The sequence below is a fragment of the Hylobates moloch genome, unplaced genomic scaffold (genome assembly GCF_009828535.3).
Source record: "Hylobates moloch isolate HMO894 unplaced genomic scaffold, HMol_V3 SCAFFOLD_4, whole genome shotgun sequence".
NCBI lineage: Eukaryota > Metazoa > Chordata > Mammalia > Primates > Hylobatidae > Hylobates > Hylobates moloch.
The window spans coordinates 28,595,476-28,609,461 of record NW_026652279.1 but is presented as its reverse complement, the minus strand read 5'-3'; the positions used below and the strand labels follow the sequence as shown (position 1 = coordinate 28,609,461).

At 46.6% G+C, this 13,986-nt stretch overlaps 1 protein-coding gene across 2 annotated transcripts in view; it reads right to left on the bottom strand.

The window, feature by feature from the left end:
- The window catches only part of ATG7 (autophagy related 7), a 279,143-nt gene that overhangs the window by 34,040 nt on the left and 231,117 nt on the right, over positions 1–13,986 (bottom strand). The window contains exon 19 of one of the 2 annotated variants that reach the window (XM_032149726.2): positions 9,857–10,242. The exons of the other annotated variant lie outside the window; for it this stretch is intronic. Within the exon in view, the coding sequence (XP_032005617.1) occupies positions 10,105–10,242 (138 nt within the window). The 3' untranslated portion in view covers positions 9,857–10,104. Of the gene's footprint in view, positions 1–9,856; positions 10,243–13,986 lie in introns of those variants that run through there. 2 annotated transcript variants of the gene reach the window in all.

Here is a 13,986-nt window from a genome sequence, read left to right as displayed (position 1 = left end):
AAAAATACAAAAAATTAGCTGGGCGTGGTGGCAGGCGCCTGTAGTCCCAGCTACTCGGGAGGCTGAGGCAGGAGAATGGCATGAACCCAGGAGGCGGAACTTGCAGTGAGCCAGTATCGTGCCACTACACTGCAGCCTGGGTGACAAAGCAAGACTCTGTCCTTAAAAAAAAAAAAAAAAAAAACCCCTACCTGGGCTGGCCGGGCCATGCTGCTCCCACGGCAGCCCTGGCAGCAGACCAGGGGGAGCTCCCTGGCTTGGCTCACTCCTTCCCCCTGCCCTGCCGTGCGATGCACCTTTTCCCCAACCTAGGACGTCACCTCTTTTTCTCCATCACCACATATCCCTCATCTTTGGGTTTATGAGTCCAGGTGAGGTCACCCTCTGTGACTCTTAGCCACCCTTTCCTGTGCCGGTCCCAGTCACACTCTGCTTTCCCCTGGTCTTTGTCGGCATCCAGCACATATGGCCAGCGTTCTTAGGCCCCTGTGCTCCCGTGGCACTGGCCTTCTCAACTCATGACTGCCTATGGCAACCAGTGTCTGCCTAGGGCTCTACTGATCTGAAATGCTACACACGTATTATCTCATGATCTGTCATCTGTTGGAACTACGTCTCAGCATTGCTACAAGACAGGCATTTTTACCATGATCCCCATGCCATGGAAGGGGAAACTGGGAACTCAACGGTCTACAGCTGTCCACTCTGCTATTCTCCCTCTCAAGCTCCTGCGTGGGGCCTGGAGCAACTGCTACTCCCCTGATGCTAACAGGCAGCCTTAAGCAAAAGGAAATGCTCACTTGTTTGCAGAATGTTGGCCCCATGGAGAAGACTCACAACCAACTATGCCTACTTCTCAGGGAAGAATGCTAGCGGGTGAGGTGTGGGGCGGCTCCTACTAAATGCTGACTTTTTCTTTATTATTATTAAATGCTGACATAACGAAGGAAAAAATCACTTCCCAAAGACATGGCTGGTTACTGACAAGCCAAGGCCCAGACCCACAGAATGAGGACTGTGAGACCAAGCTTGTGAGGTGGCCATAATGGCTGCTGTGAGGTACAGGGCGAGCTCAGAAGTGTAGAATGTGTGTGCTGAGGCCCTGCCTTCACCCACACTTGTTGTTTGCTGTGGGGCCATTTCCTCTGCTGCCTGTGTGTGTGTTCCTCCAGGGCCAGCACGGCATCTTCCTCATCCCCATGTCCCCAGCCCATCTGGTATGGTGCCTGGCATGGCAGCCACCATCAGTAGCCATAATAGCTACTGGTTAGCACACACTCACTGCTGAGCTATAAGCGGAATTATAGCTCTTTAATCCTCAAAATATCCCTCCAAATAGGAGGGAAGTAGATGTATCAGCTCCACTTGTTTACTGAGTGAATAAACTAATGGAAGAGAATGGCCTTTCGGACATTTGAGTTCTCTACTTGAACACTGCTGGAGAAGTTTTAATAAACCAGGGCTTGCCCACTCATGGTAGAGGAGCATATCGAGGTGTGGAGCTTGAGTTGGGGTCTGCCTAAGTGGGTTCGAATCCTGGCTCTGCCATCTTTTAGCTGTGTGACTCTGGGTAGGTTTACTGACATTCTCTGAGCCTGTTTCCTTGTCTCACAAGACCTTGGTGAAAATTAAACAAATTCATGTGCAAAAGTCTCAAGCACACAGCTGCCACCTGGGGGATGGGACGGGATCTCTCCTTCCCTCACTCCTGCAACATCAGCACAGCCTTGAGCTGTATGAAGGCGGCCCCAAAGCTATTTCCATAAGATGCCAAAAAATCTGTCATTATCTGCAAGTGGGGAGGGGAAGGAGAAAGTGAAGATGATTTGGTTTGAAACAAAAGATGCTTAAGGTAGTATAAAAACTCCTCTCGACCGGGCATGGTGGCTCACACCTGTAATCCCAGCACTTTGGGAGGCCGAGGCGGGCAGATCACAAGGTCAGGAGATCGAGACCATCCTGGCTAACACTGTGAAACCCCGTCTCTACTAAAAATGCAAAAAAAAATTAGCTGGGCATGGTGGCGGGTGCCTGTGGTCCCAGCTACTTGGGAGGCTGAGGCAGGAGAATGGCGTGAACCCGGGAGGGGGAACTTGCAGTGAGCCGAGATCGTGCCACTGCACTCCAGCCTGGGCAACAGAGACTCCTTCTCAAAAAAACAAACAAACAAACAAACAAACAACCAAAAAAAACAAAAAAACTCCTCTCACTGCCTGCCTTTCATGATGACAGCAAATAATATGATGAAAGCAAGACAGCTTGTTCCCAATTTACCCCTCTGCACTGAGAAAGAAAGAGTCAGCCGCTGGTGCTTCTCAAGTCAATCCCAAGAATAGCATCAAAACAAAATCTGAGTAAGATTCACCATCCAGAAATACTGCGTCAAGGAAACAGAGTCTGAAATAATTACCTTTGCCTATTTATTTCCTCATCATTAAAATGGGGATTATAATAGTACCCAAGTTCCTTACATGAAACAATATAATGGTTAGATTTTCTTAGTTTCAGGAAACTCATTGGTATAAACATGGAACTTTATTTCTTTTGCTGGTTAAAAAAAACATTTTTTAAAGATAAAGTAAACTTTAGAGGCCACAATATTTTCAAATAATAACAGCTCACTGGTCAGGGGGTTTGCACTCTGGGAAATTTGGCAAGTTGGTGTTTCAGATTTAAAATTTGGGGAAAAAAATGTTTGAAGATCAATGAAAAATAGCACTGGACTTTATATTTACTTATATAAGGTTTTTTTTCAATCTTGATGAAAATTTTTATTACACTAGAATTGCAGAGCTGCAAGAGAATTCTGAGATCAACAGGTCTTTTTCCTTCATTTACCAGCTGAGAAACTTGGGGTCATAAGAGATTAAGATTGTTTATTTTACCAGTTGAATTCAATACTTTCAGAAATAATTGCTAAAATTCAGTGAAAGGTAATCTCTTAAAATTACACTGCTTTTCAGCTCCTATCAAGTGTTTCCCTATGCTTCCACAATCCTGATTATCAATTTGGGTACGGGCCACTCTGGGAAAGGCTGTCAAACATTTATTCTAGAATCCAACAACTCCCAGATGTCCATCTCTATCTCAGGTTCTGGTCAAAGTCTGATGCAGCAAAGAAACAGAGTAACAAAGAGTGATCTGCACTAGGATTGTTTTGTCCCAGGTTTTTCTTTTTTCTTTTTCTTTTTTTTTTTTTGAGAGGGAGTCTCGCTCTGTCGACAGGCTGGAGTACAGTAGCACGATCTCAGGTCACTGCAACCTCCATCTCCCGTGTTCAAGCGATTCTCCTGCCTCAGCCTCCCAAGTAGCTGGGACTATAGACGCATGCCACCACGCCCAGCTAATTTTTGTATTTTTAGTAGAGACAGGGTTTCACCATTGTTGGCCAAGCTGGTCTCCATCTCTTGACCTTGTGATCCACCCGCCTTGGCCTCCCAAAGTCCTGGGATTATAGGCGTGAGCCACTGTGCCCAGTCTCGTCTCAGGTTTTTCAATACAGTCTTGACCTTGGCATTCAGTATCCTCACAGCATGGTTCTAATCAACCTTCTAGCTCTATTTCCCTTTTCCTGCTCCCTCTCTCTACAACTAGTCTTTCTCTGACTGCCCCGCCCTCAACCCATCTAAACTAGACCCAAGGGAAGCACCTTGGTCCCCTCCCTCTCTCCCACTCACCATCCAACCAATCACCAGAGCCTGTACATGCTATCTTTTCAACATCCATTCAATTGTCTACTTCTTTCTAGCCTGCCCTCTCTGACCGGGACTCCTTGAGCCAGCCTGATCACCCCTAATCCGTCCTTCACACTGTGCCCATCTTTCTGAAATAGGAATCTGATCACACCACCCTGCTAAAAACACTCTGGTTCTCCCCACGGCATGCGGTACCCTTGTATAGCTGGCAAAGCTTTGCATGGCCCAGCCCTGGCCTGTGCTTCAACTCAATTGCCCGACTCTCTCCAGCTCTGCTGAGCTACCTAAGTCACAGATGGTTTCTCCTCTCATCTCTGCTCTCTTCCACGTGTTATTTCTGTGGCTTAGAATGTTCTTCCCTCATTCTCTTTCTGGCCCTTTCCCGTCACACTTTAGACGTGCATCTTCCTCTCGAAAACCTCTAGTGAAGCCTCCCAGGGCCAGGCAGTACCCTCCTCTGGCTTCTTCTGGGTACAGAGGAAGAATCTGGGTGTCGTCCATCTCAGCAGGCCTCTGTGTGTCTGCTGACTCCAACTAGACCAGAGATCCGTAAGGACAGGGATCGAGTTTTCTTTTAATTCACTGCCTCAAAAATCCTCTGTGCATTACCTATTCATCCCCTTCTCTCCCTTAACCTCAACCAGTGATCTTAGTGTCTCCACCATTGTTTTTTTTTTCTTTTTTTTTGAGGTGGAGTCTGGCTCTGTCACCCAGGCTGGAGTGCAGTGGTGCAATCTCGACTCACTGCAACCTCCATCTCCTGGATTCAAGCGATTCTCCTGCCTCAGCCTCCCCAGAAGCTGGGATTACAAGCATGTGCTACCATGCCCAATTAATTTTTGCCTCCATAATTTTGCCTTTTCTAGAATGTCATACAGTTGGAATTACTCAGTATGCTGCCTTTTTCAGATTGGCTTCTTTCACTTAGTAATATGTTTGTTTTTGAGACAGGGTCTTGCTCTGTCGCCCAGGCTAGAGTGTGGTTAGCTCACTGAAACCTCTACCTCCCAGGTTCAAGTGATTCTCCTGCCTCAGCCTCCCGAGTAGCTGGGACTACAGGCATGTGCCACCATACCCGGCTAATTTGTGGATTTTTAGTATAGACAGGGTTTCGCCATGTTGGCCAGGGTGGTGTCGAATTCCTGACCTCAAGTGATCCACCCGCCTCAGCCTCCCAAAGTGTTATGATTACAGGCGTGAGCCACTGTGCCCAGCCTCAGTTAGTAATACGCATTTAAACTTTCTCCATGTCTTTAATGGCTTGATAGCTTATTTATTTTTATTATGGAATATTTCATTGTCTGGATGGACCACAGTTTATTTCTCCATTCACCTACTGAAGGATATCTTGGTTGCTTCCAAGTTTTGGCAATTATGAATAAAGCTGCTATAGCCATCAAGTGCAGGTTTTTGTGTGGACCTATTATCAGCTAATTTGGGTAAATCTCAAGGAGTGCAATTGCTGGATCATATGGTAAAAGTGTGTTTAGTTTTAAGTGGCTGTGCCATTTTGCATTCCCACCAGCAATGAATGAGAGTTTCTGTTGCTCCACATTCTCACCACCATTTGGTGTTGTCAGTGTTTTGGATTTTGGCCATTCTAGTAGGTGTTTAGTGGTATCTAGTCATTTGAATGGGCATATGATGTGGAACATCTTTTCATGTGTTTATTTGCCATCTGTATATCTTCCCTGATGAGTTGGGGATGCATTTTTTCCATCTCAGTGTCCCCAGAAACTAACATAAAAATTGGTAGAGTTGGTGCTCAACAAACATCAGCTTAGGAACTATGTCCTATGTTTAAAAAAAAAAAAAAAAAAGAACAAAAGGAATGTGAGCTGTTCCCAAAACGTATGTCCTCCCCCATGCCTCTACCTGGCCCTTCCACACACTTCCTGATCTTGAGCACACACTACCTAACCATCAAGGCTGAGACTTCCCGTGGTCAGCAGTATCTCATGCTGGCTTCAAGCCCCACAGCACTGCTTTTTTCAACTTCTCTTGTGGTTTAGACTGTCTTTAGCCCAGCAAGAGAATTCATTGTCTTATCCCCCATTAAACCATACTTATACTCTTTGAGGAAAAGGGCCCATCTTACTTAAAGAAAATATTTTAAAAATTCACATTTGATAAAACTGATGTGTATGTGTATCAGAGACAGAGAGAACAGTTCTATAAGGCTTAATGTATACATGTGGCCATGCAGCCCACTGCCCCATGTCACCATTTTCAATTCTGTCATTACCCCTGGGACAATGTCTCATCAATGTACACTTGAGGCTGGGAGCGGTGGTTCCTGCCTGTAATCCCACCCGTAATCAGGAGTTCAAGACCAGCCTGGACAACACGGCAAGACCCCGTCTCTACTACAAATACAAAAATTTGCTGGGTGTGGTGGCACAGGCCTGTAATCCCAGCTACTCAGGTGGCTGAGGCAGGACAATCGCTTGAACTGGGGAGGTGGAGGTTGCAGTGAGGCAAGATCATGCCACTGCACTCCAGCCTGGGCAACAGAGCGAGACTCTGTCTCAAAAATGTATACATACATACACACACACACGTGTGCGTGCGTGCAAGAGACAGTGAGTAGAAACGCCTGCACCACCTCTCAGCTGAGACATGAACACACTGAAACGTGGCAAGAGTTATAGTGTCCCTTTTCTTGAATTAAAACTAAAATTAAACTTCTATCAGATCTCAGGAACGAAGCATTTTAAAACCTAGGCCAGGCGCTGTGGCTCATACCTGTAATCCCAGCACTTTGGGAGGCTGAGGCGGGCAGATCATGAGGTCAGGAGTTCGAGACTAGCCTGACCAACATGGTGAAACCCTGTCTCTACTAAAAACACAAAATCTAGTTGGGTGTGGTGGTGCGCACCTGTAATCCCAGCTACTCAGGAAGCTGAGGCAGGAGAATCACTTGAACCTGGGAGGTGGAGGTTGCAGTGAGCTGAGATTGTGCCACTGCACTCCAGCCTGGGCGACAGAGCGAGACTCTGTCTCCAAAAACCAAAAAAAAAACCTAGACCAGATGCACTTGGCAGTTTCTCCTGCGTGGAACATACTTCTCTTTCTTTTCTCCTTGTGGTTAGCACTGTGCTGTGCCAGGGGATTGATTAATTTGTACCTGCCAGAGGCTCTGAAAAGTGGAGCTATCTAAGTATGCTATGCATATCAGGCCACTGTCAACAACAGAAACAGAAATGCAGCAAGCACTTTCTGAGCTTTGGTCATCTCGACAGCTAGTGGCTTACCCGGCAGAATCACCATAGAGCTGGCTGGCACCATGCACTGACTATGTCTAACATAGTCAGTGCACGGGGTGACTGAGGGTGGGTAAAAAGACTGGGCGGTATTTCCTGGAACAGGAAGCCACATCTCATGTCTCCCTCTCCCAGTGGGAAAATCACCAGAGTTCCTTCTGCAGAGGGGAATGAGGCCTAAGCACAGGAAACTGCCTGCTGATCTGAAAAGGGAAGGTCAGATGGGTATTCCAAGAAAATGAATTGCAAACGCCTATCTTAAAAGTCAATTATGCTTCTCTTGCAAATCCTGATTATGGGAAGGAAAACAGTTTGCTTAGTAGATGAGAACATGGGTCTAAAAGTCACACTGGCCAGATTCAAATCTTGACTCAACCACTTCACTTGGGTTTGTCATCCTGGGCCACTTACTTCATCTTTTTGAGCCTGACTTTCCTTACCTATAAAAGAGGGGTGTTAATATTTTCAAGGGTACTTAATCAGGATTAGATGAGATAGTCATGTGTTGCTAAACACAGTGGCTGAGACCTTGTCTCTACTAAAAAAACAAAAAAAAATAGCTTGGCGTGGTGGCACATGAGTAGCTGTAGTTCTTCTAGCTACTTGGGAGGCTGAGGTGGGAGGACTGCTTGAGCGTAGGATATCAAGGCTGCACAATGGTGACACAGCAAGATCCTGCCTCAAACAAAGATAAAATAAACCCAGTGCCTAGCATACAGTAGATGTTTGTAAGACAGCAGCTACGATTTTTATTCTTGCTGTCGTTATGCTCTCTACCTTTCATAAAGCACTCCAAGTGAGGGGTGACAGCGTGCTGGCAGCCCTCGCAGCCCCTGCTCACTCTCGGCGCCTCCTCTGCCTGGGCTCCTACTTTGGCGGCACTTGAGGAGCCCTTCAGCCCACCACTGCACTGTGGGAGCCCCTTTCTGGGCTGGCCAAGGTTGGAGCGGCTCCCGCAGCTTGCAGGGAGGTGTGGAGGGAGAGGTGCGAGCGGGAACTGGGGCTGCGCGGCGCTTGCGGGCCAGCTGGAGTTCCGGGTGGGCGTGGGCTTGGTGGGCCCCGCACTCGGAGCTGCCGGCCAGCCCTGCCGGCCCTAGGCAATGAGGGGCTTAGCACCCGGGCCAGCGGCTGTGGAGGGTGTGCTGGCTCCCCCAGCAGTGCCGGCCTACCAGCGCTGCGCTCGATTTCTTGCCGGGCCTTAGCTGCCTCCCCGCGGGGCAAGACTCCGGACCTGCAGCCCACCATGCCTGAGCCTCCCCCTCCCCCTCCCATGGGCTCCTGTGCAGCCCAAGCCTCCCCGACGATCGCCACCCCCTGCTCCACAGTGCCCAGTCCCATCAACCACCCAAGGGCTGAGGAGTGTGGGTGCACAGCACGGGAGTGGCAGGCAGCTCCACCTGCGGCCCCAGTGCGGGATCCACTGGGTGAAGCCAGCTGGGCTCCTGAGTCTGGTGGGGACTTGGAGAACCTTTATGTCTAGCTAGGGGATTGTAAATACACCAATCGGCACTCTGTATCTAGCTCAAGGTTTGTAAACACACCAATCAGCACCCTGTGTCTAGCTCAGGGTTTATGAATGCACCAATCGACACTGTATCTAGCTACTCTGGTGGGGATGTGGAGAACCTTTATGTCTAGCTAAAGGATTGTAAATACACCAATCGGCACTCTGTATCTAGCTCAAGGTTTGAAAACACACCCATCAGCACCCTGTGTCTAGCTCAGGGTTTGTAAATGCACCAATCGACACTCTATCTAGCTACTCTGGTGGGGACTTGGAGAACCTTTGTGTCCACACTCTGTGTCTAGCTAATCTAGTAGGGACTTGGAGAACTTTTGTGTCTAGCTCAGGGATTGTAAACGCACCAATCAGCATCTGTCAAAACGGACCAATCAGCTCTCTGTAAAATGGACCAATCAGCAAGATGTGGGTGGGGCCAGATAAGAGAATAAAAGCAGTCTGCCAGAGCCAGCAGGGGCAACCCACTCGGTCCCCTTCCACGCTGTAGAAGCTTTGTTCTTTCGCTCTTTGCAATAAATCTTGCTACTGCTCACTCTTTGGGTCCACACTGCCTTTATGAGCTGTAACACTCACTGCAAAGGTCTGCAGCTTCACTCCTGAAGCCAGCGAGACCACGAACCCACCAGGAGGAACGAACAACTCCAGACGTGCCGCTTTAAGAACTAACACTCCCCGCGAGGGTCCTCGGCTTCATTCTTGAAGTCAGTGAGACCAAGAACCCACCAATTCCAGACGCACAAGTACTAATACATTACCTCATTTGATTTCAGAGTTAATCTGAGATGGAACATTAATCCTGTGCAATGTCAGAACCAAAGCTCAGAGTGGATGTACATCGCTGCTGACCTGGTTTTCAGGTTCCCTTGGCCAAGCTGCAGCACCAAGCTCTGGAGCCCTTGACCCAGGGGTGGAACTCGGAGACTGACACCAGTTTCTTCTACTTCCAGTACTTGGTTCAGGAAGTGAGAAAGGGCCCAACCCTCAGGGCTGGCTGAAGGAGGGGAGACAGGCGTGGGGGACCTCCGGGAGGTAGGCTAGTTGGAAAGTTAAGGAGACTCAAGGCCACTGGGCGGTGAAGCCACAGACTGTGGCAAATTATCCACCACCGAGGCGCCAAATGGCACATTGCTGACCAGTGTAAACATTTACCTTTTAAGCTATCGATTCTACCCCAAGCCTGGAAGTCTGACTGCCAAGAACAGTATGGCCAAAAACACTAGGTGAAAAAGAGAACAGAATCCATTTTTGTTTCATGTTGAGAATGTGCTGTTTTGCAGCATGAAGACCTGGGGAGAGGATGTAAAGAAAGGACAGTCCTCCAAGGCGAGCCTCTCCCAGCTGACAGCTTGCTTACTGTGCTGGATGTGGGCGGAGAGTTGCACAAAGAGCGAGGGGACAGCTTTGGAGATGGGGGGTTGAGGGGGTCAGGACATCCTCCCTGAAGGCCTGACCAGACAAGGCAGCATCTGTATCACTGGGATGGAGGAGGGGGTGGGGAGAAAGAAGACCTCAAATGAGGCCCTTTGGTTCAGTAGCAGTAACTCAGATTTTTTTTTTTTTTTTAACTGGGGCAGGGACAAACTTACAAAAAGACAAATAAGAGGTAATAACATAAAATATACATTCAAGTGTGAATGCAAGGAATTGTTCTGCTTGAGAGCTGGTAGAGATCTATTTCAGGACAGGCAGCCGACTCCTGAGTGCAGGTGGCCTGATGGGCGGGGAAGGTGCCATTCTTGGGCCGGATGAAAGAAAGATGATCCTGAAAGGGGGTAAAGATATACGATTTCAGGCAACTCTGTGTCAGGCACGTACCTTCCTTCTAATTTCTGCAGACACCAGCTGGCTGGGGGAGGGGCAGAAGATGGGCGGGCAGAATAAAGAAAGGATCTCCCCAGTCTTGGAGGAAAACAGGGGAAACCAGAGGGAGGAAGTTGTTCTGGGTTCAAAGAAATCAACTTAGAAAGCTTCCCTTATAAAAATAGCCACTGGCAAATCCTAGTCTATTTATATCACCCGTCCAAGATCACTATCAGGATCCTGGGCTGAAACACAAGACCCAGTAAATAAGTATGGAGCACTGGCTGCCTGATTTATGGGAAGATATTTAAACGCCACTGGAGCAACTGAGTCAGGGAAAATTTGAGTGCTGGCACCAAACGGTACATTTACAAGTGGCTCTCACTTTACAGAAATAGACAGGTTCCTGAAAAGTTGACTCTAAAATGAATTCAATTAACAGAATCATATTTTCCTAGTGAATCACATTTTAAAATTAGAGATAGATTGGGGGAGGGGTGGCCAAAAAAAACCAACCACACCAAACAACTGTGCCTCTGAGACTAAATAAAAATCACCCTTCATTCAGCAAACTCTAAAACGTCACTTACTTAAAAGGCCATTATAAACGCTCATAAAATACAAACAATTTGTCAGCAAACATGTCTATGCCTGTGACATACAAGGATTTGCACCAGGCTTTGTGGAGGCTTATAAAGACACAAGTGTCTGGCCATCAGGAGCTCACAATTTGGCACTTAAAAAAAAAAAACAAAAAACAAACAAACACTGAAATTCATGTTGCATCAGAAAAAAAAACAACTCCCTGGATGTAGACAAATGTGCATGCGTGAGGGCCTGCCTGGCCCTTTAAGTGTTATCTGGGCCAGGAACAGCTCTGCTCCCTCCTGCCAGCAGCAGCCAACCAAGTTGGCCTCTAAGTACTGCTTTTCAAACTCTATGTTTATAAGCTAAAAGCTGTTGGCCATGTGGTGCAGCGTCATAATTGCTTATTTATTTAACTAACTTGGAAAGAAAAAAAACCAACCCATGACCTGGGTGTTTTAATAAAATAAGAAGAGTTAAGGTACTTAAAGCTCTCTGAAAAGTTAAAGGCCTGCACAACTCAAGGGGGTTGTTATTTTAAACTTTAAAGGGCATTTGCTCAAGGGATCTGTTTGTTTGGAAAAAGTCTGTCTCCTTCTACTTACGCTCTCTTGCACACAGAATATTGGTCACTGGTAACAGGAGCAGAGACCTAATTTGTTATTAATTTGTTATTAGTTTTGTAAGTGCAGATCACGTTGTACCGAGTTTGCTTTAAGCAAGAGACAAACACACTTCAGAAGCCAACACTTGTGAAGTGTTGGCTCTGTCAGCAACTACAGGCACAGAACTGAGGATTATTAGTTCAAAATAGGCTACATAGGGCCGTGCATGGCAGCTGACACCTGTATTCCCAGCGCTTTGAGAAAGCAAGATAGGAGGATCACTTGAGCCCAGGAGTTGGAGACCAGCTTGGGCAAGACGGTGAGACACTGTCTCTGTTACAAGAAAATAATATTAGTAGGCATGGTGGTGCACCAGCTACTTGGGAGGCTGAAGCAGGAGGATCACCTGAGCCCAGGAATTTGTAGTAGGCAGTGACCTATGATCAGGCCACTGCATTCCAGCCTGGGCCACAGAGCAAGACTCTGTCTCTTATTTAAAAAATAAAGCTATATCCCTTAGACCAAGCTTGTCTAACATGCATGTGGCCCAGGATGGCTTTGAATGCAGCCCAACACAAATTTGTAAACTTTCTTACAACAGTATGAGTTTTTCTTTTCTTTTCTTTTTTTTTTTTTTTTAAGCTCATCAGCTATCGTTAGTGTTAGTGTATTTTATGTGTGGCCCAAGGTAATTATTCTTCCAATGTGGCTCAGGGAAGCCAAAAGATTGGATACCCCCACCTTAGACACTGTGTGCCTCAAAAACTGGCACCACCATAGGGGCCTGTCCATAGCTAGTAAGAGTGAAATGCTTCCTGTTGACATCTGCTGTAGACCTGAAGGTATACAAAGTGTCAGAGAGTAAACAGCACATTTTTGAAAAAACACTTTTGTTTTAATTCCATAGAGATGAGCCAAGCTGTGGTAGAGGCTGTTGTTTATCCTAATAGCCATTCTTCCCTTCTTCCTTTTACTGATGGAACTCTCCCAGTTTTGTTTTGTTTTGTTTTTTTTAATTACCAGCAAGGTTCAGGGTTGCCCAACTACAGACTGTGTTTCCCAGCATGCCTTACACCTCATGTGACTAATGTTGGCCAATGAGATGGGATGTGAGCAACTGCCAGGTCCAGTCCTTTAAGCAGGAAATGGTTGCCTTCCATTTCCTCTCTTCCTTCCCACATCTAGAGTGTGGACTTAAAATTGCTGGGCTAGCTTTGATAATTCTCAGCAGGGCTTCTTAACCCTGGGGTCCTCAGACCCTCAAGGAGTCCATGAATACAATTCACTGGTCTTTAAATTTGGAAGGACAAAAAAAAAAAAAAACACACACACACCCATAACTTTAGCATTTCCTTCAGTTATAATGTTACAATGGAGGGAACAAACCACATTATTAGCAGTGTCCATGACTCTGTCAATAACAGAAATTATAGGTATTTTCATATCACATTATACTTATGGATTGTCTTGAAATATCACAAATACTCATCACTACTTTGGAATTACAATAGCCTTTAGAATTGACACGAGATCACTATTTGATGTATTAATAAAGTACATATTACTATGTCATAAGTTTTGGGTTTTTTAAATACTTTGATAAATGTATTTTAACATAATTAATTTCCTTTGTAACTCTGTTTTATTTTACACATTTAAACAAAACTTTTATTTACTTATTTTGAGATGGAGTCTCACTCTGTCTCCCAGGCTGGAGTGCAGTGGCGTGATCTTAGCTCACTGAAACCTCCACCTCATGGGTTCAAGTGATTCTCCTGCCTCAGCCTCCTGAGTAGCTGGCACTACAGGTGTGTGCCACCTCACCTGGCTAATTTTTGTATTTTTAGTAGAGGTGAGGTTTCACTATTTTGGGCCTGGCTGTTCTCAAACTCCTGACCTCAAGTGATCTGCCTGCCTCAGCCTCCCAAAGTGCTGGGATTACAGGCATGAGCCACTGCGCCCAGCGTGACTTTGCACATTTAAAAGCATTAGTCTGTGAAGTGGTCCCTAGGCTTTGTCACTCTGTAAAGGGATCCATGGCACAAAAAATGCTGTGAATCCTTACCTAGGGAATGGCAGAGCAGTAATATTTAGGAAACTCAGGCCTGTGGATGACCTTGTAGAGCAGAGCACCCATCAAGTTCTAGACCCAGCAGAACTTTCTGTGATGATGGAAGCATTTTTTTGTTTGTTTTTTTGTTTTCAGACAGAGTCTCGCTCTGCCACTCGGGCTGGAGTGCAGTGGCACAACCTCAGCTCACCACAACCTCTGCCTCCTGGGTTCAAGTGATTGTCCTGCCTCAGCCTCCTGAGTAGCTGGGATTACAGGCACCTGCCACCACGCCCAGCTAATTTTTGGGTTTTTTTTTTTTTTTTTTTTTTAGTAGAGATGGGGTTTCACCATGTTGACCAGGCTGGTCTCAAACTCCTGACCTCAAGTGATCTGCCCACCTTGGTCTCCTCTCCCAAAGCGCTGATAGGCATGAGCACATAGGATGACCACACCTACCAATGAT